We start from the raw sequence: 22,500 nt of genomic DNA on the forward strand, positions 1-22,500 counted from the left end.
TAGTAGGGGGATGGTGCCTATCAGTGTACATCCTGAGGTGCACTGTGGGCAAGATGTTCTCATAGTATATGAGTACCTTTAACGATGGGCAGTTTGTACTTTAATCACTGAATGTTTGAGAATTTCAATTTAGTGTCAAGCTATCTCATGCATGCTTCGTACGGATATAGTATATTAAAGTCAATCTATTCATAGGGAACAAAATAAAAAAAACAAGTCCAGTTCCCATCTGTGACAAAAGCCCCCAGACTAAGAATATGGCTACTAGAAAAGATCTATTGAATTTCAGACATTTCCTTATATATATATAAAAAAATAATATACATATATATATATATATATATATATATATATATATATATGTGTGTGTGTGTGTGTGTGTGTGTGTGTGTGTGTGTGTGTGTGTGTGTGTGTGAGAGTGTGTGTGTGTGTGTGTTTGTGTTTGTGTGTGTGTTGGTACGATTTATCCACTTGTGATAATGAAGCTCACATTTCATTTTCCTTCGAGCACAAAGAACTGTCTTAAGACTTACAATTGCTTGATAAGGCTGTTACTTCTACCGCCCATATTTTCTCTTATATTGGTCTAGAAGAAGAAGAAGAATAATAATAAGAAGAAAGTGTAAGTGTTATGTGGGTGTTCAGCACGGCAATTTGTCAAGTTGCTGTAAGCAAACAAGTTATGTTATTGCATCGTGCTGACGCTCGATAGAAAGCTTGTGTGACGTGGAAATGGCAGGCCAGTGCGACTCGGATGCTATCTGGTATTTTGGAAGGTTACGCAAACGTCATTTGTTAAGGCAATGCTTCATGTATACTAGATGTTTGCTAGTCGCAAAGACACTATCTAGTTATGTCAGTGTCATGTATATGTTAGCTGGCGAATTGGTGTTATATTGGAACGACTCGCTATATTTTTATTTTGCAAAGACTTCAAAACCTGTAAGCAATTTACCACACAGACATTTGTTAGTACGACAGGGGGTTACGTTGAAAAAACCTGGTATTCATGATGAAGAATTATTAGTTGGGATGTTAGTAACTAAACCGGGGGTTAGGAGACGGTCTGTGGGGCGTCTTTTTAATCAAGTTGCAGCTGGGTTGGTTCCTGAAGAACAGTACTAAACCTTCATCTGTATCAGTTTTCAGAGTATGGATGGAAAGCCTTTAGGGGGTACACCCTCACACGTCGCCAAGGAGCACCTACCATAATGAAAAAACCAAGATATAACGGGTAGCGTTAAATGGGGTTATCAAATAATAATAATAATAATAATAATAAAATAATAATAATAATAATAATAATAATAATAATAATAATAATAATTCGTATAACCTTCTATTCTTTAGGAGACAAGACTGTCATTTGTTTCGTGGTTGAAAATTTTTTTTTACAAGACTGTCAATTGTTTCGTGGTTAAACGTTTTTTTTTTTAAATTCTATAACTTTATCTTATTCTTAAGGTTTGGGTACTGGCCATTGATGCTACATGAAGGAATCGGATTCCGTTTTCTTTCATTAGATTTTCTTTCATCATCAAAGAACATTGAACAAAATCTCTTTTCACCAAAATAACTTTTATTACTGGAAACGTTCTTACTACCTTGGCAATAGGCAAAATTACAAAGTTACTGCCTTGAAAATCAGCAAAACTAAAAAATGTACTGCCTTGAACATAGGAAAAATCACAAACTTACTGCCTAGAAATTAGGAAAAAATGAACTTATATAAAACCCAAGTAACTGTCTTCAGTGAGCCACAACTCGCATGCCATTAGACATCTCGTTTGCCGAACGTTTTTCAAGGTAAATATTGATTATGTCGTTGAGAAAGGTTTTGGCATTTTGCGACGAAATACCATAATGTTTGCTCTGACTGGGGAATCTTTCCCATTAATATATTCATTCCACAAGGACACTAAAGATACCTGAAACTAAGTAGGGAATAACGGAAAAGCCCGGATGATAATTGTAAGGTAGAAAACGATACAGATGCATAAAACTTACGGTATACCGTGTACTGCACGGCACAAACCACACACGTAGTAGTGTTACTTACGTCTTTCTTCCAAACATTCCAGTTGCCATATGTTTTGATCGATCGCATAGCTACTACTACTGGCTGAGTTTTATTTTACGTTTCTGTGATTCCTAACCTTTTTTTATCTTGTGGTTTATATATACGATATATATATATATATATATATATATATATATATATATATATATATATATATATATATATAAAATATATATGGTATTTGTCTGTGAGTCAGTGTGTGTGTGTGAGACAGTGACAGTAGATTCATTAATACACTGTCATGCATATAAACATACATACACATACATACATAATTTATTAATTTATTCATATAGTAGGTCTGTAAATGTGGAAACAAAATGTGATATATAAAATGTATATATGAACATATATCTATCTATCTATCTATCTATCAATATATATTTTGGAAAGAAAGTGTGATATATAAAACCCGAAATTCAATTACTCTACGTTGATGACGCAGCTTCGTCCCAAACCAGCATCAACCGGATAATAATCCCAAGTTCTCCTCGGTCGCATCGAATAAAGGAAATCAAAAGAAATCCCAGGTAAGGGAGAGGCAGCGAATCTTAGTCAAATATTCAGGAAGAAATGTTTTGCCTCTATACATGATAGAGGAGAGTGCCCTTTTATTCCCGGTGGAGGTCTAGGATACATGGTTTATTCATAGCGTGTCCTAATCGTAATTCCTCCGTGTCTGAAGTTTTTCCAGAAAGTGGGGGGGGGGGGGGGGGTAAATCACACTGATTTTTTGTCTTTTGGATGTGTGCATTTCCTTCTAAAAACTTTAAAATTTAAAACACTGAGATAGTGAATGAAAATAAATGAATAAAAAAAACATTTATTTTAAGGTCTCCCAAACCGCATCACGATACTGGAGTGGAGTGGTTTTTTTTTTCATCTTTATATTTCTTCCCTTCCGTATTATAGGATTTTATGGGGAAAAGAGCTATACATACACACACACACACACACACACAAAGATGTGCATGTGTAAATATTGTATATGAATACATTATATGTGCATTTTACACGACACATATATCTATATACACACAAGAGAGAGAGAGAGAGAGAGAGAGAGAGAGAGAGAGAGAGAGAGAGAGAGAGAGAGAGAGAGAACAGTTTCCTTAAATGTGAGAGCTCTCTCAAAATATGCGGCATTACAGCCTGTTCAGAAGAGAGAGAGAGAGAGAGAGAGAGAGAGAGAGAGAGAGAGAGAGAGATCCGACAATCAAAAGGGAAAATGTCCATTAAAGGATGCAAAAATTGGAGATATGATAACAGTTCCATCTCGCTCGGGGACTTGAATCAACAGCGGGGAATTACGCGAGTTTCACTTACTTCTGAATGAAGCTCTTTTATATAATCAATACGCGGACATTACAATCAAGAGAAATTCACTATTAGGTTGGCGTAGTCTCGGTACTCCTTGCACGTCATTTATTATTATTATTACTATTAATTATTATTATTATTATTATTTTTTTTTTTTTTTTTTGCGTCTCCACAGGGCACGTTACCTAATTTTTTTGTCGATACTTTTGACGTGCGTTTAAGGTAGTCTTGATTATTTCTTCTACTTTGCAAATGAGCTGTATCTTTTAAGTGTAAAAAAACGAATGTTTATTTAATGGATATTTCGTATACCGTTAAGCACGAATTCAGCCACGGATATCAGAATGACTTCATATGATTTCCTTTGGATGTAAGGTTCTGTGTGTGTGTGTGTGTGTATATTATATATATATATATATATATATATATATATATATATATATATATATATATTGAATGCTATGTTCTACTGGAATTCGAGAGATTCTATCTCTCTCTCTCTCTCTCTCTCTCTCTCTCTCTCCGCTCCCCCATACCTCTGGTACTTTTTACTCGCCGTAATAATCCAATTACCAATCTTGACAGCTTGCGTAGGATCGTGTCTGCCATTTCACAGACTTCCTATATATAGTAGGTCCGTCCACCTGCATGTCTGCGCAGAAGCTAATAGGAAATTCAATGAATTATTAAGTGAGCGTACTAGTTTTCATTGCCAATTCCCAAATTCTCATTTAAATCGAAATAAAATCACGTTCCCGAAGTAATTGATCTGTTAGCATTCATCATTATAAATCACTAATAGCTCTCACTGGTTTTAAGTGGCATTTTTTATAATAAAAATTAAGCAATTGCAACATCGCTTATAGCGGCAATATCACCATTATTTTGTACTAGACACCTTCGGAAATGATCGTCAACCTTAGTGTTTTTTCTTTCTTGTCAGCTTTATACTGAAGTTTCTCAAGTAAAGGGATTGTTTAACCATACTCTCTCTCTCTCTCTCTCTCTCTCTCTCTCTCTCTCTCTCTCTCTCTCTCTCTGTAGTAGCCATCTTGCTTGGTGAGACGTTCCCGCGTGAAATCAGATTAATCAACAGATATCACAAGTTTAACATACGACTAGAATTAAATATCTAGAAGTGTTCGTGAACTATCGGTGATAAGATTAGTGTGAAAATAGTAGGATAAAGCGTCTTCTAAGTTAGTTTATCAAGTGTAATACTGTAAATCAGAACAAGATGGCAGTAAGTTCCAACTGCGGGAAGAGATGGCGTAATTTAGCGTGTTTAGCAGATTCGCAATACGATGAGGTAGCAGGAAGGGAACCTGGGCATTTTCTCATCTATGAAATCAACAACAGTCCTAACCAAAAAGATCAAAAAGCATTCATAGATATTAGAAGGATATAATCCTTTCAAACTGGAACAAATCTAATGAAAACATCTTGAAAATAATTGAAGAAGTTCCGAAAATAAAATCCAAGTGGTCAAGAGACTCATAAAGAAAATATACATAAACCAAACATATTCCGACAAAGAAATGAATAAGGTGAATCTTGTGAATATCCTAATTGACGCATTAGGAAAAAAGAATGCCAAAAGCATGCAAAACTGTGTAAGGTTTGGTATAGCATAGTCAATCCACAAAACCTAATCAGAAAATGTGCTGCATGCAACATTCCGACCCATCCACAGTGTGCTGAGGTAATACAAGATATGAGAAAAGATAAAAAAAATTTTTGTTCAACATGTCTATCATGGATAGACAATGTTATTAAATCAAGATTGAATGTACAAATAGTTGAGGATGAAGAAGAAGAGGAAGAGAAGAAGAAGAAGAAGAAGAAGAAGAAGAGGAAAACGGAAGAGAAGTAAACAAAAATGAAATGACAGAAAAAAAAAATAATAGGAAAAAACAAAGAACAAGATAAAAGATGGATGCAGAGATACTCATTGATACTACATATGAGGCAATAAAGCAGCATACCTACGAAGAAAGTAAATTACGATATGGCAACAGAAAAGCAAATCCACCGAAGAGGCTCTACCCAGATCTACACAATGACGGGAAAGAGGAAAAAATAGACAAGAAAGACAAAATCTGCAACCTTTTGAAAAGAGGGAATTGCAGATTTGGAGAAAGATGTTACTACAAACATCCTAAGGTATGTCACAACTATGAAATATATGGTAAATGTGCATACCTAGATGGATATGGGGATGAATTGCAGAGATCTGCATCCAAAAATATGCAAAAACCTAAAAGAAGGAAAAGGAGGTGTAAGTTCGACAAAAAATGCAAATATATGCACCCTGTAGCCATGAATCATAATCAAATAAATAACCAACCAAGTAATAAAATCCAAAATAAGAAAGAAACAAATAAAGAGAGAAAATCAAGAATATCAGGTAAAAGAGAAAAGCAAACCACCAATGAGATATGCAGAGATGTCAGCAAAAAAAAAATTTCAATGCATCAGCTCCAAAATTCTACTCAAGGGATAATAACTGTATTTATTATGCAAGAGGATATTGCAGAAACGGAGAAAATTGCAGATTCAGACACAAAATGAATAATTATGATGAAGGAAGATCAAATATTATGGAAAAGTTGGATTTTTTAATGTCAGAATTTTCTGGAAATGAAAAAAAGAACAAAACATACCAGAACAGGAAAGAGACATGGGAAAATCCTTATTAATACCAATATAAAATGAAGGAGAAAACACGCAAAACCATCATAGTGATGAATGCGCAGGGTTTAGGGTTTAGTTACGAGTAACTCAAAAGAAAAATAGAGTACTTAGAAGAACTAACCCAAATTGAAAAGAAAAATAGATATAATGAATATAAGTGAAAACCTGGTATTCCCAAGAGACTGGGAATGATGATCAAATAAAAGGGTTCCAAACTTTATAGATCAGATAGAAAAAAATAGGAATCAAGGGGGAACCGCAATATATGGGAAAGACAAAAACAAGGAAAAATATATGAGAAATATAGTAACTCAGAATGTGAACTAATAGCGGTAGAATTTGAATCTGAAAATTAATGAACATTGTAATATATAGACCTCCTAATACTAAAGAGTTTGACTTAATAATTGAAAAATTGGATGATATATGTAGAAATCACAAGGACTGGACTATTCTCCTATCTGGTGACTTCAACTTTCCGTCGTAGAATGGAAAGAACGAATAGGAGATTGTGGATGTACTTATACATATAAAAAAGGGAGTAATAGTAGTGCAGAAGATAAGAGGCAATTCGAAAAGCTATTAGATATGCTACTAGAATACAACATTCAACAAATAAATCACCTGCCAACAAGAAAGGAAAAATACTTTAGACCTAGTATTTGTGAACGAGGTGAATTATGTTAAAGAAATAATAGTTTATAATGCGAGTATTTCAGACCATAATGTCATAGAATTAAACAGTTCATTCCAAAGCAAGTGAAAACAGAGATAAGCAGAAATGAAAAAGTGGGGAAGGATATGGAAAATACAACTTCTACAGTAAAAATATAAAATGGTGTCAGAAATAAATGAAGAATTAAACAAAGAATGGGATAACATTTTCGTAAGCGATGACATAAGGGTAAATAGGAGTATATATAAAATATTAGAGAAAAATAGTGGATAAATATATACCGAAGAAGAAAAGTAAACATCATTCATGCATACCAAGAGACAGAAGGAATCTTGTTCCAGAAAATCAGAAAGTGGAAAAAAGGTCTTGCAAAAGAAAAAAATGCATGGAAAGTTATAGAACTAAAAAAGTAAGATAGAAATGCAGAACAAAAGATTATACAATCAAAAGAAAATGAAAAAAAACGGGAATTGGAAGAAAAAACCCTATTATATATCAAGCAAAACCAACCCAAACTATATACTCATATGCGAAGAAGATGAATAAAAGAAGAATAGAAATAGGCCCTCTGAGATTGAAGGGAGATTAACGAATAAAATGAAAAATGGAAATTTGCAACATACTGGCAGAACGATATAAGAGAGAATTCACCCCTAGAATAGATAATGAAGATAATGATATAGAAGTAAGGGACGAAAATAGTGAATATTTAGCTGACATAGAAATTAATGAAGCTGATATTGTGCAGGCAATTAATGAAATTAAAATGGAGCTGCTGCAGGGCCTGATGGAATCCCTGCTATTTTGTTAAAAAAGAAAGTAGTTCATTCTATCGCAAAGCCACTTGCAATATTATTAAGACAAAGTGTAGATACAGGCAAGATTTATGATGAGCACAAATTAGCTATATCACCCCTACTTTTCAAAAATGGATCAAGACTTGAGGCAAGTAATTATAGGCCTGTGAGTCTAACATCACATATTATGAAAGTGTATGAAAGGGTAATGAAGAAAAATATTATGAAACATTTAATAAAAAAATAATTTGTTTAATATAGGACAACACGGTTTCGTACCCGGAAAAAAGTACACAAAACCCAACTGTTAGTCCACCGTGAGAACATATTCAAAAATATGAAAGCGGAAATGAAACAGATGTGGTTTATCTAGACTTTGCAAAAGCTTTTGACAAAGTAGACCATAATATATTAGCAAAGAAAATTAGAAAACAAACAATATCGTAGATAAAATAGGAAGATGGTTAAAAGAATTTTTACAGACAGAAAACAGATAGTTATTGCAAACGATGAGAAATCGGATGAAACCAAGGTAATATCCGGTGTGCCACAAGGTACGGTGTTAGCTGCCAATACTGTTTGTTATTATGATGAAGACATAGACAGTAATGTTAAGGATTCGGTAGTGGAGTAGTTTCGCTGATGACACAAGAATAAGTAGAGAAATTACTTGGATGAAGATAGGAACGCTCTACAAAGAGACCTTAACAAAGTATATGATTGGGCAGAGGAAAATAGGATGGTATTTAACTCTGATAAAATTGAATCAATAAATTATGGAGGAACAGAAGGAAAAGCATATGCATATAGGGGACCTAATAATGAGACAATCACAAATAAGGAAGCAGTTAAAGACCTTGGTGTGATGATGAATAGGAACATGTTATGCAATGATCAAATAGCAATTCTTTTGGCAAAACTGTAAAGCAAAAATGGGAATGTTGTTACGGCACTTCAAAACAAGAAAAGCTGAACACATGATTATGCTTTATAAAACATATGTTCGTAGTCCACTTGAATATTGCAATATGATATGGTACCCACACTATCAAAAGGATATTGCACAAATAGAGAGTGTACAAAGTTCCTTTACAGCTAGAATAGAAGAAGTTAAGGACCTTGACTACTGGGAAAGACTACAATCATTAAAATTATATAGTCTAGAAAGGAGAAGAGAACGCTACATGATAATTCAGGCATGGAAACAGATAGAAGGAATAACAGAAAATATCATGGAACTAAAAATATCAGAAAGAGCAAGCAGAGGTAGATTAATAGTGCCCAAAACAATACCAGGAAAAATAAGGAAAGCACACAGGACATTAATCCACTACGCACCAGCATCGATAATGCAGCGTCTATTCAATGCGTTGCCAGCTCATCTGAGGAATATATCAGGAGTGAGCGTAGATGTGTTTAAGAATAAGCTCGACAAATATCTAAACTGCATCCCAGACCATCCAAGATTGGAAGAAGATGCAAAATATACCGGAAGAGATGTACTAGCAACTCTTCTGGTAGACATTAGAGGTGCCTCACACTGAGGGACCTGGGGCAACCCGAACGAACTGTAAGGTCTGTAAGGTAAGGTAAGGTCTCTCTCTCTCTCTCTCGATGTAAACTCGTACTGAAAACAAAGTTTAACCTTAAAGCAGTCTCTCTCTCTCTCTACATTTTAAAATGAAAATCCACTGAAAACGAACTCTAGCCATGGAATCATTCTCTCTCTCTCTCTCTCTCTCTCTCTCTCTCTCTCCTCTCTCTCTCTCTCTCTCCTGATGTACTGGAAACTTCCATAGAAAACAGCCTTCAACCTGTATTCCTCTCATTATATTTTTTTCATTTTTGTACAAAAACATTTCAAAGGAGAGCGACTTTAGCTTTTTTCTCTCTTCTTTGCTCTCTATCTCCTGAAATTTACTCTCTTATACGCTCTTTCTATGTCCTGAAATTTTCTCTCTTCTTTGGTCTGTCTATCTCCTGAAATTTTCTCTCTCCTTTGCTCTCTATCTCCTGAAATTTTCTCTCTCCTTTGCTCTCTACCTCCTGAAAAGTTCTCTCTCCTTTGCTCTCTATCTCCTGAAATTTTCTCTCTCCTTTGCTCTCTACCTCCTGAAAAGTTCTCTCTCCTTTGCTCTCTATCTCCTGAAAAATTCTCTTTTCTTTGGTCTCTCTATCTCCTGCAATTTTCTCTCTTCTTTGCTCTCTATCTCCAGCTCTTTTCTCTCTTCTTTGTTCTCTATCTCCTTCTCTCTTCTTTGTTCTCTATCTCCTGAAATGTTCTCTCTTGTTTGCTCTCTATCTCCTGAAATTTATTCTCTTCCTTGCTCTCTATCTCCTGAAATTTATTCTCTTCTTTGCTCTCTATCTCCTGAAATTTACTCTCTTCATTGCTTTCTCTATCTCCTGAAATGTTCTCTCTTCTTTGGTCTCTCTATCTCCAGCTCTTTTCTCTCTTCTTTGCTCTCTATCTCCTGAAATGTTCTCTCTTCTTTGCTCTCTATCTCCTTAAATTTACTCTTTCTCTCTTCGTTGTTCTCTATCTCCTGAAATGTTCTCTCTTGTTTCCTCTCTATCTCCTGAAATTTATTCTCTTCCTTGCTCTCTATCTCCTGAAATGTTCTCTCTTCTTTGCTCTCTATCTCCTTAAATTTATTCTCTTCTTTGCTCTCTATCTCCAGCTCTTTTATCTTTTCTTTGCTCTCTCTATCTCCTGAAATTTACTCTCTCCTTTGCTCTCTCTCTATCTCCTGAAATATTCGGGCCAGAAGCATGCGATCTAATTATTGGTTTATGGTAATTGGCTCCTTTTGTTCGCAAGGAATCCTACAAGGAGTCAAAAGGAGATGCGTTGAATATCCTCTCATCCATCCTCATTAAGGATTCGATAAGGCCGAGGATAAATGGTTGCGTCTGACGGGCCCAACATACTCCCTTCAGTCAAGAGGCCTGTTTATATCGAGGAACGAACGATGGAGCCATTAAGGATGAATCGAGCATCGGGCAAAATAAGGGGGATTCTCCTATGAGCAATGGGCGCTCCTGTCCTCGCTGACTTTTCACGAGAGAGAGAGAGAGAGAGAGAGAGAGAGAGAGAGAGAATAATCGAACAGAAATATAGCCTCTAAATTCAGTACACCAAATAGATTAAATGTGATAAAATCTACTGTCAAATAGATCCTGGTTTCACCAACGAAAATGAAAATAATAAGATATTTTATTAGAAATAATTATTCTGTACCGTTTAATATGCACATTATTAATTCCCTTTACATTTTCTTTCTAATAAATAAATCTTATACATCCTATCTTTATATTCCCATATCTTTAGTGCTGAAATCTACAGTCAAATAGAGCCTTGTTTCACCAACGAAAATTAAAATATGATATATCTTATTAGAAATAATTATTCTGTACCGTTTAATATACACATCATTAATTTTTTTAATATTGCATCTCTAATACATAAATCATAAACACCCTATCCTAAAATTCCTGTGTTTAACGCAACGCAAAACACCTTTTTCAGACCTTTTTAGACTTTTTCCGCCAAAACAACAACAACAAAGTAGTTTGTAGGCTTACTCCCCGAATAAGCGACAAGGAAATAAACGCCTCCTCCTCCTACATCCACCGAGAACAACAGTCGTCATCATAATCAGCATCATCATCATCATCATCATAATGCAAGTTGCCATTATCACCTCAGCAGCAGTGCTATATATGAGAGAGGCGCCTGTGTCCGCGCGTGTGTGTGTGTGTGTGTGTGTGTGTATGTGTGTGTGGGTGGGTGGGTCAGAGAGGGGATTTTCATAAACGGTTAATAAAGGCTTCCTTTAAACGGCCGCTTTAGGTTTAATAAAGGTTGCTCTGTGGGTCTAATCTTATTCAGGGAGAGAGAGAGAGAGAGAGAGAGAGAGAGAGAGAGAGAGAGAGGATGAGACGAGATGAGAGACGAGATGTTGGACGAGAGAGAGAGAAAGACGGAGAGAGCGAAGTACTTTAAGGTAGACACTGTGTATCAGTTCTTTAGAAAATGGCTCAGAAAACTATAGGCAAAAACTGGTTGAGTTTTATGAGCAATGCTTCAATTTTCATCATGCTGTACATCACACACACATACACACATATATACCTAGAGAGAGAGAGAGAGAGAGAGAGAGAGAGAGAGAGAGAGAGAGAGAGAGACCATGTATCAGTTCTTTACAAGATGGCTCACAACACTGAAGCAAAAACTGGTTGAGTTTTATGAGCAATGCTTCAATTTTTGACACGTTGTACATCACACACACACATATATGTATATATATCTAGAGAGAGAGAGAGAGAGAGAGAGAGAGAGAGAGAGAGAGAGAAACACATTCTGGCTCGCAGTTATGTCTCTAAAACGCTATAGCTAACTTTATTTAGGTATACCAAAAAAGATATCTTTTTTCCGGCGTAACTGATTTACTGGGTAATAAACTGATAAAATAAACCAGTTATAGTAACATGATAAACTATATAAAAACGATCAGTGCATTCGTTATCTTTTACGAGAGAGAGAGAGAGAGAGAGGCTCTAAATCTCATGTTCACTAATGTCAAGAGGCTTTTATGTTTTCCAAATATTCGAATAATATTAATACTAATAAGGAGAACGAAGAAGAAGAAGGTGACTGAAGAATTGAGCTCCCCCAAAAACTGAAATATATGTGGGGAAAAGTTCCGTCATTAACATCTATAATAAACTATCAGTACGTTGTGTATGCAAAGCCAAAAACCAAAATAATAAAACTTACTTCTCAAAAAAATATTTCTGAATACTGCAACAAAGTTAGAGCAAGATTAGAAAAGAAATTAAAAAAAAAAAAACGAAAAAAAACCGAGGACCTACCTCACCAAGTTCTATTTTGGGAATTGTGGATAGGGGGGTTAGTAGGGGTGGGTGGGAGAGGGAGGGGAGGTTGGGGCGGAAGAGCAAGAATAAATAAGTTTCCCCCCCGAGCACACGACACTTTTATTACTGTACATTTTTCTCCATGAATCAAGGCAGGACTCGGGGGGCTAAAAAGAGACGCCCTTAATAGCGCTTGACCTTCCTCGCTCCTCCTCAGCGTAATGGCGCTATGTGACGCCAAAAATGAAGTCGGTCACTCGTGCAGACTGCAAAAAAAAAAAAAAAAAAAAAAAAAGGTTGTCTTTTTCCATCTCGGCAAATCTTATTGCCTCTAACTTTTTTGCTTCAGCGATGATGTCCACAAATAGAATACGACCCCATTGCGTTTTCCTAAACAACGATCCCCATGGGTGTACGTTTATAGTGTCCCTTGGGTGACACACTGTAGGCAGTAATGAAGGGAGCCAGGTGCGAGGCTTTCACCTTTTTATGCTCTTCGTCCGTTACACACAGACACACAAACACACACACAGTCTTTTCTTACCAGGACATCAGTTTCTTTAGCCTTCCCAGCGATAGTCTACAAGCGGCACTCGGTGGTTCCGTCAAAATAATTCTAAGAATAAATGATTTTTCAGAGCCCTTTCCAAGTCCTGCTGGTTGGCGACTGATACAACCGGATTAGGTTTATGACGATGCTTCGAGCTTTGGTAAAAGCCCACCGGGTAACCACGTCAGATATGGCTTTCGTATAAGTTAGGGGGAATACAACTGTAATCAGTAGTACGTGATACGCAATGATGATGATGTATATTTAATACTAACTACAATCTAGGAAACTATATACGTACGTACATACCTATCTTAGCGTGCGAATTTTATAAAAACGAAGCAAGAATTGATAGTGAAGAATGTCTCTCTCTCTCTCTCTCTCTCTCTCTCTCTCTCTCCTTCTCTCTTATACACACACAAAAAACACAAACACACACACACACACATATATATAATATATATAATATATTATACAATTATCTATTATATATTATAATATATATATAGATATTATATATATGTATATATATATATCTAAATATATATATAGATGTATATTATATTATTAATATTATATTATATATATATATATATGTAATATATAAAGCACATGTAAACTCAATGAAAAGTATCAGAGCGCGACTAAGTTTCCTTGATTTTAAATACTTGAAAATACTTCAAGCGGACTTAGGATTACTGCGATGACCATTTTCCTCGTCGATTGAAAAAAAAAATAGTTCAAAGCAAACTCAAAGCAAAAAGATTGGATAATCTGACGAAGAGAAAAAAAAGCCAAGCAATATATAATAAAAATACTAAAAATACCAAAAGCCATTGGAGAATTTGGCGTTAAAGAGAAATAAAAAGAGGAGCCTAACTTGAATTAAAAATGAGTAACCTAATGTCAACTGCAAAAAAATGGAACGATTTAACTTCTAGTAAAGAACCATAATTTAATTTAACACTAGGTGAATAAAAGGCTGTTGGATGGTCTATTAGCAAGGTGAAAAAGGCCTTTTAATCTATGGCCACCGGAAGAAAAAGATGATTTTTTCAAGTCGATCTTAACGCAAATCCTAACACTAATTATTCAAAATTGCCTCCAGACATTGTTGGCACACTCTTTAGCTATTAAAAGAGACTTATTTTAGCTCTTTATCTCGGTTTAAAAGCAGAAGCCGTTTTTTACGGACGCACACTACATCTTTTTTTTTTATATACAAATTGCAGATTCCTTCTTCAGCAGTTAGAAGCAGAATCCAGGTGGAAATAGTGTCTTTCAATAAAATTTTCAGTTAGTTATACGAGCGTTTGTAACAAAAGTCAAAGTTTGTGCAACAGTCCATTTAAAGAGCTTTGGATTATCTAACACTAAATTGCGATCGAGTCTCGTTGTATCAGAGAGCCAACATCGTTCTCGACTGGAACTCATCGATCGAGGTTATCAGATCGTTCATGAATATGGAGCGGTGAATTGTTCTCCGACAACCTAGTCAAGAGATGGATTAAATCACCGCCAATATACTATATGCCGCTGGAAAGTGGACGACGTCCGTCTAGTACAGTTCAGAATGTTTACTAAAAATGAAAGTACATAACATGATTTATTTTGGGAAAGGAGAACCTATCTTTATCAGGAAAGCATCACTTGATGAAGGTTAAAAGCAAAATAACAGAAAAAGGTTACGAGCAAAATCACAGAAAACGTAAGGGGGAGCCACACGACATGACATCACACTGCATTTGTGCATTTTATCCTTAATGAAAGTAAACATTTGAAAGTACATAACACGATTTGTTTTGGGAAAGCATCACTAGATGAAGGTTAAGAGCAGACTAGCAGAAAACGACATGACATCACACTACATTTGTGCATTTTATCGTCAATGGAAGGAAAAATTTATAAATTGGAAAATCGTAAAAAAACTACATAATGGCTTATCTTCTTACCTCCCTGAGGGAAGAACTGTGAATAGATGCCTTTGAAGGTGTCTTCGCTGACAATGCCGTTGGGACATTCCTGAAAAGAAAAGTTGGATAATGATAATTATAAATGAAAACTCCAAGACGCATCAACATCACAGATAATGTTCCAAGACGTCCACAACAATGAAAAAATGTTGCGAGTTCGTCTATAATTTAAAGGGCTTTTAAATTATACACGAACTCGCAACATTTTATTTTTCATTGTGGACCTCTTAGAACATTATATACAGTCATGATAGAGTGTTTTTCCCAATCACAGATAATTATATCTAGATTTCAGCTGATGAACAGATGCTATCAATCAATACCAGCATTACTTGATTCAATTGAATTTAATCTCTGCTGCATAATATAACTGATAATGTTTCATCAACTCAGATATAAAAAATCGTGTGCTTTAACACGAGTTGTGGCCTCGAAAGAAAGTCGATGTTCAAATATGTTTTGGAAAATAATCCCCAAAACAACAAGGTACCTTGATTCTAAGTTTCAACAAATTTGCAGTTTAAATGAACCTATACCAAGAAGCATAATATTCTCGTGTAACAGGGTACCGGGACCATTCCTGAAAAAAAGCGGGGCGCCATATCGTAAAGACTAACCTAGCTGACCTGCTTTCTGCTTCTGCTTTCAACCCCATTCCATCCCATCTCTTCCCATCTGGCAGTTCCAACTTCTCTAACTTTGCCATCTACGCGTTCCCCTTCAATTCAGAAACAATTCTTCGGGCAGTCTAGACTGCGAATGCGTGAACAGGTAAACATATAGTTTACAATCATCAAAATTAATATTTTGTGTAAATTGAATTGAATACCGAATTTAGGCCAAAGGCCAAGCACTGGGACCAATGATGTTATTCATCGCTGGAAAGGAAATTTGACAGTAGGAGTTTGAAAGGTTAACAGGAGGAAAATCTCGATGTTGCCTAATGAATTAATTGTAAGGAGAGAGTGGAATGAGAGGGTGGAAAGTAAGATGGAAGGAGGTACAGTAAAAGGAACGAGAGGGTTTGCAGCTGGGGCCCGAAGTGGCGTTGCAAAAAACCTTAAGTAATGCCTACAGTGCACCGCATGAAGTGGACTGACGGCACTAACCCGCTACGGGAGATATTTTATGTAATTTACCAACTGTATTGCTGCAACGCGCACCCCTCAAAGATAACAAGAAAACAATCTAGGACCTTCTGCAAGACGTTTTACAGTGATGACCCCCTTTCGTCTCAGCAGGCAATATCGATATTTTAGAAAAGAGATAAAAATAAAAGAGTTAGACGTCCGGAGGAATTACATATTAAGAGGTGTAAGAAAAGATGATGGAATGAATCACTTAGGCGAAAATGAACTTCCCCACGACCACCTGTTACGTTATGAATCATTTTCCAATTTGCCATTTGTTACAGCTCCCACTGCTATCCATAAGTTTCCCTCTGGTGAATTCCATTTTTCAGATATTTAATTTACAGTTTTGCCGTAGTTTTGTCAAAATTAGTCTTTTCTCTCTTGAAAATAAATACGCTGAAGTATTTTGCATACATGTATATTTCACTATATTCACAGAAATGTTATCAGAGATTTCCCGGGCAACGCCGGGCTGGTCAGCTAGTATATTTATAAATAAATAGTGTGTATACTATATGCCCTTTCACACAGACTACGTAGTATGCCAAATATTTCTTAAACAGGAAAAACGTACACAGATTTCCTCATACGTAGAATATTCGACAATCTGTCGTCCACGAAAATAAAGTAACTCCACGTTCCACAGAAAAAATAATACGAACATGCCACCAGTGGCCATCCAAGGGAAAATAGGACAGTCATTTCGGGTTTCCCTTATTCCAGGGACAATACAACATCGCACACAATGGGTAAATCCAGCCTCAGGCCGCTGCAGAAGTTCATATAAACTTTTAATGTTTTGTGGCGAAAGGCACAACAAACATCGTATAAGCTCGGTGCCATCAAAATGTATCGATACTTTCTAGTTTATTGTAAAAGAAAAACTATTTTGCCGGCTTTGTCTGTCTGTCCGTCAGCCCTCAGTTCTAAAAAAAACTGTTGAGGTTAGAGGGCTGCAAATTGGTATGTTGATCATCCACCTTCCAATCATCTGATTTTGCCGGCTTTGTCTGTCTGTCTGTCCGCCCTCAGTTCTAAAAAAAAAACTGCTGAGTCTAGAGGGCTGCAAATTGGCATGTTGATCATCCACCCTCCAATCATAAAACATACCAAACTGCAACCTTTTGGCCCCAGTAGTTTTCATCTGATTTAAGGTTAAAGTTAACCATGGATCGTGCATCTGGCAGCGCCATGGGACGCACCCTCACTCTACCGTATCTGGTGAGCAACTGGAGAGCTGTTGGTCTGACTTGGTCATAGTTGACGGTTTTATATTGCATGATATGTTGTATAGAAAACTCGATTCTACTGAAGAAACTTCAGGGTATTTTTAAATTTTAAATTTTGTTTTAGCTCAAAAAGCCTTCACTTTGAATTCGTATAATTCTTTCATTAATCTTATAATAATATTCGTCCTTGACAGTATTCTTTCTGAAAACCAAAACAACTATTTTGTTTTTTATCACTTATTCCAAATGATCGCTGTTACCCACTGAGTTTTTGAGCAGTATTTTGACAACGGATTCCAGCAGCGCTTCGAAAAATACCTCTTGCTAGAGTAAAGGAAAAGTGTTGACTTTTATAAAAGCTCAGATCATTAGTGCAAAGGAAAATAAATCCAATCACCAGCTAATCCAAAAGGTCCCAACGAATGGAAGCCATTCGTCATAATAGACAGTTATAGTCTCGACGACATTTTGTCTCTGATTATTATTAATTTCCCTCTTCTCTACGAAGACAAATATGAGGAAAGGTCTCTATTTCATCAAATCATTGCAGAAGTGAACGTTCCTTTGGGGAAATAATTTTGAAAATGGTATCTTAGTGAAAAATAAATTTTCTCAGATAAAAGGTTAGTTAGCCTGGGACGTAGAAACTGGTTTTAGTTAGACAAATGTTCAATTCACAATGATTATGATATTAGTCTCACAGTGCTTAAATAAAAGCAGTAATTTCCATAATATTCAAGCAACCAAGTACTACCATCGTACTGTTCCTACTCGTTTGTTTGTTTGTTTGGTGTTTGTACGTTGCATGGACCCAGGGGTTATTCAGCAACGGGACCAAACGGCTTTGCGTGACTTCCGAACCATGTCGAGAGTGAACTTCTATCACCAGAGATGCACCTCTCTCACACCTCAATGGAATGCCCGAGAATCTGACTCCCGGCCACCGAGGTGACAGGCCAAGGCCTCACCGATCACGCCACTGAGGCGCTCTGTCCCTACTTTCCTTGATTTCTTGTTTGATACCTCTCGTCATTTTTTTTTTTTTAAATCCTGTCTCCATTTTGGTCAGCACAGTTTTGTATTCTTGACTATTGCAACCTGTTACTTTACCTTTTTTTTTCTTTACTATTGGCCTTCAGCAGCCGCTATGGCTCTTTCATAGCCTGAAATACTAAAAAATAGTGAGAAAGTACCTAACGGATGACTTCAGTCATATGGGACGCGGAATACCTCTTCGAAGTCCTTGCGCTGTCAGCAGTGATATAGTGGTATACATTATAGTAGTGGAATGTTGATCACATCAATTCTGTTACTTTTGACAAGTCTTTCTCTCCTTTCTCTCCCTCCTTCCTTCCCACCCTTGGCCCACAAACAGTCCACTAACAGTCGTGGATGTATATTTCATAGCTTAGTCCAACAAAGGTCTACTATAATTTTACTTTTAAGATTTTTAAGGGTACGCGATCGTTTCTTTGTCCGCCATGGGAATTGAAAGGGGTTATTTCATTATAAGTCTTGCACATTACCCCTTACTTTACGACGCCAGAGAGAGAGAGAGAGAGAGAGAGAGAGAGATGAGACGAGTGAGAGAGAGAGAGGAGGAGAGAGAGAGAGAGAGAGAGGAATTTATACAATAAAGCCCAGCTCACAAAAAAAAAAAAAAAAAAAAAAACCGCTGATAAAAACAGCCGGCCCATCTCATTTATTCCTTTGGAAACAACAATAGTTGTCTATCACAGATGGAACGTTAACAACCTTCTATCTCCATCCAATGATGAATCGAGGCAAAGAGGGCCCGATATTATTAGGGAACCAGGGTGGGGGGTAGGTAGACTGGTCCTCGTTTATTGGGTGGTGGGGGAGAGGAGGGGAGAGGAACTAGAGAATTCTTCCCCCGCGGAGAGGATGTCGTTTATTTCACAAATCGGAGACTTAATCAGTCTATTTTAAAATGTTATTGGGGAGAGAGAGAGAGAGAGAGAGAGAGAGAGAGGGACGACAAAATGATTCTAGGCTCAGACTCGAAAGGACGTATGAGTGAGTGCAATACATTTTTTTAAAATTACTGGGTAACAAAGATCTCTTACCCTACCACACACAAGCATTCCGAGTTGATGACTGTTTGCATTGTGATACTAGTTACTCTTATTAATAAGATTCTCTCCTGTTTTTCCCCCAAAACAGTATTTTTTTTTAACATTGATATTTTATCAGAAAATATAAAATATTTTTTGTGTTCTTTATAATCAGCCTCGTGATTTGAGTTCCAATCAGCGTACGATGTCTGGAGGGTATGTCTGGACGAGGGACAGATTCCTTATGAATGGCAGGGCGGAATAAATGTTCCTCTGTATTATGGTCAAGGTGATAGAGGAGACTACAAGAATTACACGGGGAATAAGCTTACAAACTACTTTGTTGTTGTTGTTTGGGGGTAGGAAAGGTCTATAGAAGAACCTAAAAAGGTCTGCAAAATGTGTTTTGCGCAGTGAATGAGATACAGGCATTTTAGGATAGGATATTTATGATTTATTTAACAGAATGAAAATGTAAAAAAAAAACTAATAATGTGCATGTTAAACTGTTCACAAAAATCATTTCTAATAAAATATAGCATATTTATTTTAATTTTCGTTGTTGAAACGACGCGCTATTTGACCGTAGATTTAAGCACGCACCATGAGTAAGCTGGAGGTTTGAAAGGAGGGGAGAACAGTCCAGGTTCTGACAGGACAAAAGAATGCAGACCAAGTGAGTGTTATGCAAGAAGTTTGAAAGCAAAGGGACAACCCAGCATGTGGCAAACCAATCATGAGAGAATCGGTAGAGGCAATGTGGAGGGGGACGAGTGAGTATTGCATAAAGAACCATTTGCTGTGAGCTTTGAAACTGAAATATTTTTATGGGAGAAATGAGGCACGAATAATAGAGTTTGGAGGCGAGAGAGTGACTGGTCTGAGGCGTAAATGGGGCTGGGATAAGACTATCTTAAGTGAACCAGCTATAGTTGCTGTTATTAATAGGATTCTCTCCTATTTTCCCCTCTACAGTGTTTTCTTATAATTGATACTTTATAAGAAAATGGCTGTCCAATACCTGTACGGGTGAAGTGATGCATAAAAACATAGTAGAGTAGATGGGTCGTGAATGAACATGGAATGCATAATGTCTGCAGGTGATAGAGTACTAAATCAAGAAAGTACAGAAGAACTGCCTTCCTGCAAATTTCAAAAGTGGACATCTTTCTAAAACTGCAAAACAACCAATCCTTTTCCTTCGCTCATTTTACCTCACGTTTGTTTTGGCCAAAACGGTAAAAGGACTGGGTTTCCAGTTAAAATATAGTATATATAACACTTTGCAAGTTTGGGCTAATGGGGAACCTTCTGAATGAATAGAGAAGGGAATGAGTGCTCTTGTGGAGGGATCAAGTAACATTTGGTGCAGTTTACCGTTTCTTCTTCTTTATAATTAACAGCGCAATTGGTACTATATATATATATATATATATATATATATTATATATATTATATATATATATATCATATGTGTATGTGTGTGTGTGTGTAGAATCTACTGATCATTTTCACCAGATACATATGTAATTGTAATAGCCAAAATTTGAGAAGTTAAGAGGGCATTGTGGCTATTACAATTACACACACACATATACGTATAGTACATATACATACATATATATATATATATATATATATATATATATATATCTATATATAAACATATAAGTATAAATATATATATATATATATATATATATATATATATATATATACACACATATATGAATATATATAAATAATGTATATATAGTAATACATAAATAAAAGCATTTTAGCTACACTCGAAACTGCAAACAATCCATTCTACCCTCTCGACCTTTCAGTATTCATAACCTTTCAGTTTAACCTTTTATTCTGTTGTAATCTTTATTCCCTTTCCAGCATGATGATGCTCTGTTTCTACACTATCAACGCTCACTTTTCTACATATGTTTTCATCTTAGTTATTATGGAAGCGATTGCTGTGACTCAGAAAGCCCAACTGGCCTGAAGTACCTCGCTTTACACAGACTAACTGCTTTCCAAGTCATGCCCTTTCTCTCACCGAAAGTCAGATCGGTTTATTAGTTCTGTCAGACTTGCTATCTTATGTGCTATCATATGTGAGCATTCCGAGTACACAGCCATAGAGGATTAATATAATATCCTAAAATTCTATTGGCAATTCTCGTTAACTAACTGCCATCTAGATATATGTTACACGGCTGGTCATCGTAGTACAGTTCATGGTAACGTGGCCTAATGCCATCTTACATATACACAATGATGCCAGGAAAACACTTTATTTGTAGAAAATCAATTGATTAGGGGGTTCTTTCTAAATAAATCTGTGAATATGGGTTGGAATGTGTTATTTCTAAGGTGTAATTGAGAGCGCACTACAAAAACTAACTATTCAATACACATATTTAAGTTCGAAAAAAATACACTTCTGCCCTAAATGATAAAGTAGATGAGAAATGACAGCATCTCTCTCTCTCTCTCTCTCTCTCTCTCTCTCTCTCTCTCTCTCTCTCTCTCTCTCTCTCCATATCCTTGTGCATTCATAACAGAAGATGGAGGTTTACAAACAGGCAGCACAGGTTAATAACTATCTGGATACCCATCTCCTAAAAAGGTCTCATTGATCAACCACAAAGGATTTGGCCGTTTTTTGGCAAAAGGTTGTGTTTAGGGAATGCGATATATGACTTAGAAATGTAAAATAAATTTTTATGAAAAATTATTCTTTGTTCAGCTCTCAACTCTGATTTCACCTTTTCTTTAGGACCTAATCCCTCTACATATTATTATAACTATTAGGAACCAATCCCTCTATACATTATTATAACTATTATGACCTAATTCCTCTAATCATTATTATATCTATACCTACTCATTCTCTACAATAAACAGAAATACATGAATATGTTTACGTGCATGAATCCGTTACGTATACCTAAAAGATTCTTACATAAAGGTATCATGTATATGATACCTTATATACATAAAAAACACCTATTTATAAATCATAGCACAAAAATGAAAGTTACGCCTATAAATTACAATAGTGGAGGAATAGACAATTTTTTAAAACGTCCTGTCGATTA

General features: G+C 36.1%; 1 protein-coding gene across 3 annotated transcripts in view; it reads right to left on the reverse strand.

The window, feature by feature from the left end:
* The window catches only part of LOC135225848 (Kv channel-interacting protein 4-like), a 790,651-nt gene that overhangs the window by 82,481 nt on the left and 685,670 nt on the right, over nucleotides 1-22,500 (reverse strand). For all 3 annotated transcript variants that reach the window (XM_064265390.1, XM_064265392.1, XM_064265391.1), the window contains exon 4: nucleotides 14,948-15,017. In XM_064265390.1, the coding sequence (XP_064121460.1) occupies nucleotides 14,948-15,017 (70 nt within the window). The remainder of the gene's footprint in view (nucleotides 1-14,947; nucleotides 15,018-22,500) is intronic.

The sequence above is a fragment of the Macrobrachium nipponense genome, chromosome 13 (genome assembly GCF_015104395.2).
Source record: "Macrobrachium nipponense isolate FS-2020 chromosome 13, ASM1510439v2, whole genome shotgun sequence".
Classification (NCBI taxonomy): domain Eukaryota; kingdom Metazoa; phylum Arthropoda; class Malacostraca; order Decapoda; family Palaemonidae; genus Macrobrachium; species Macrobrachium nipponense.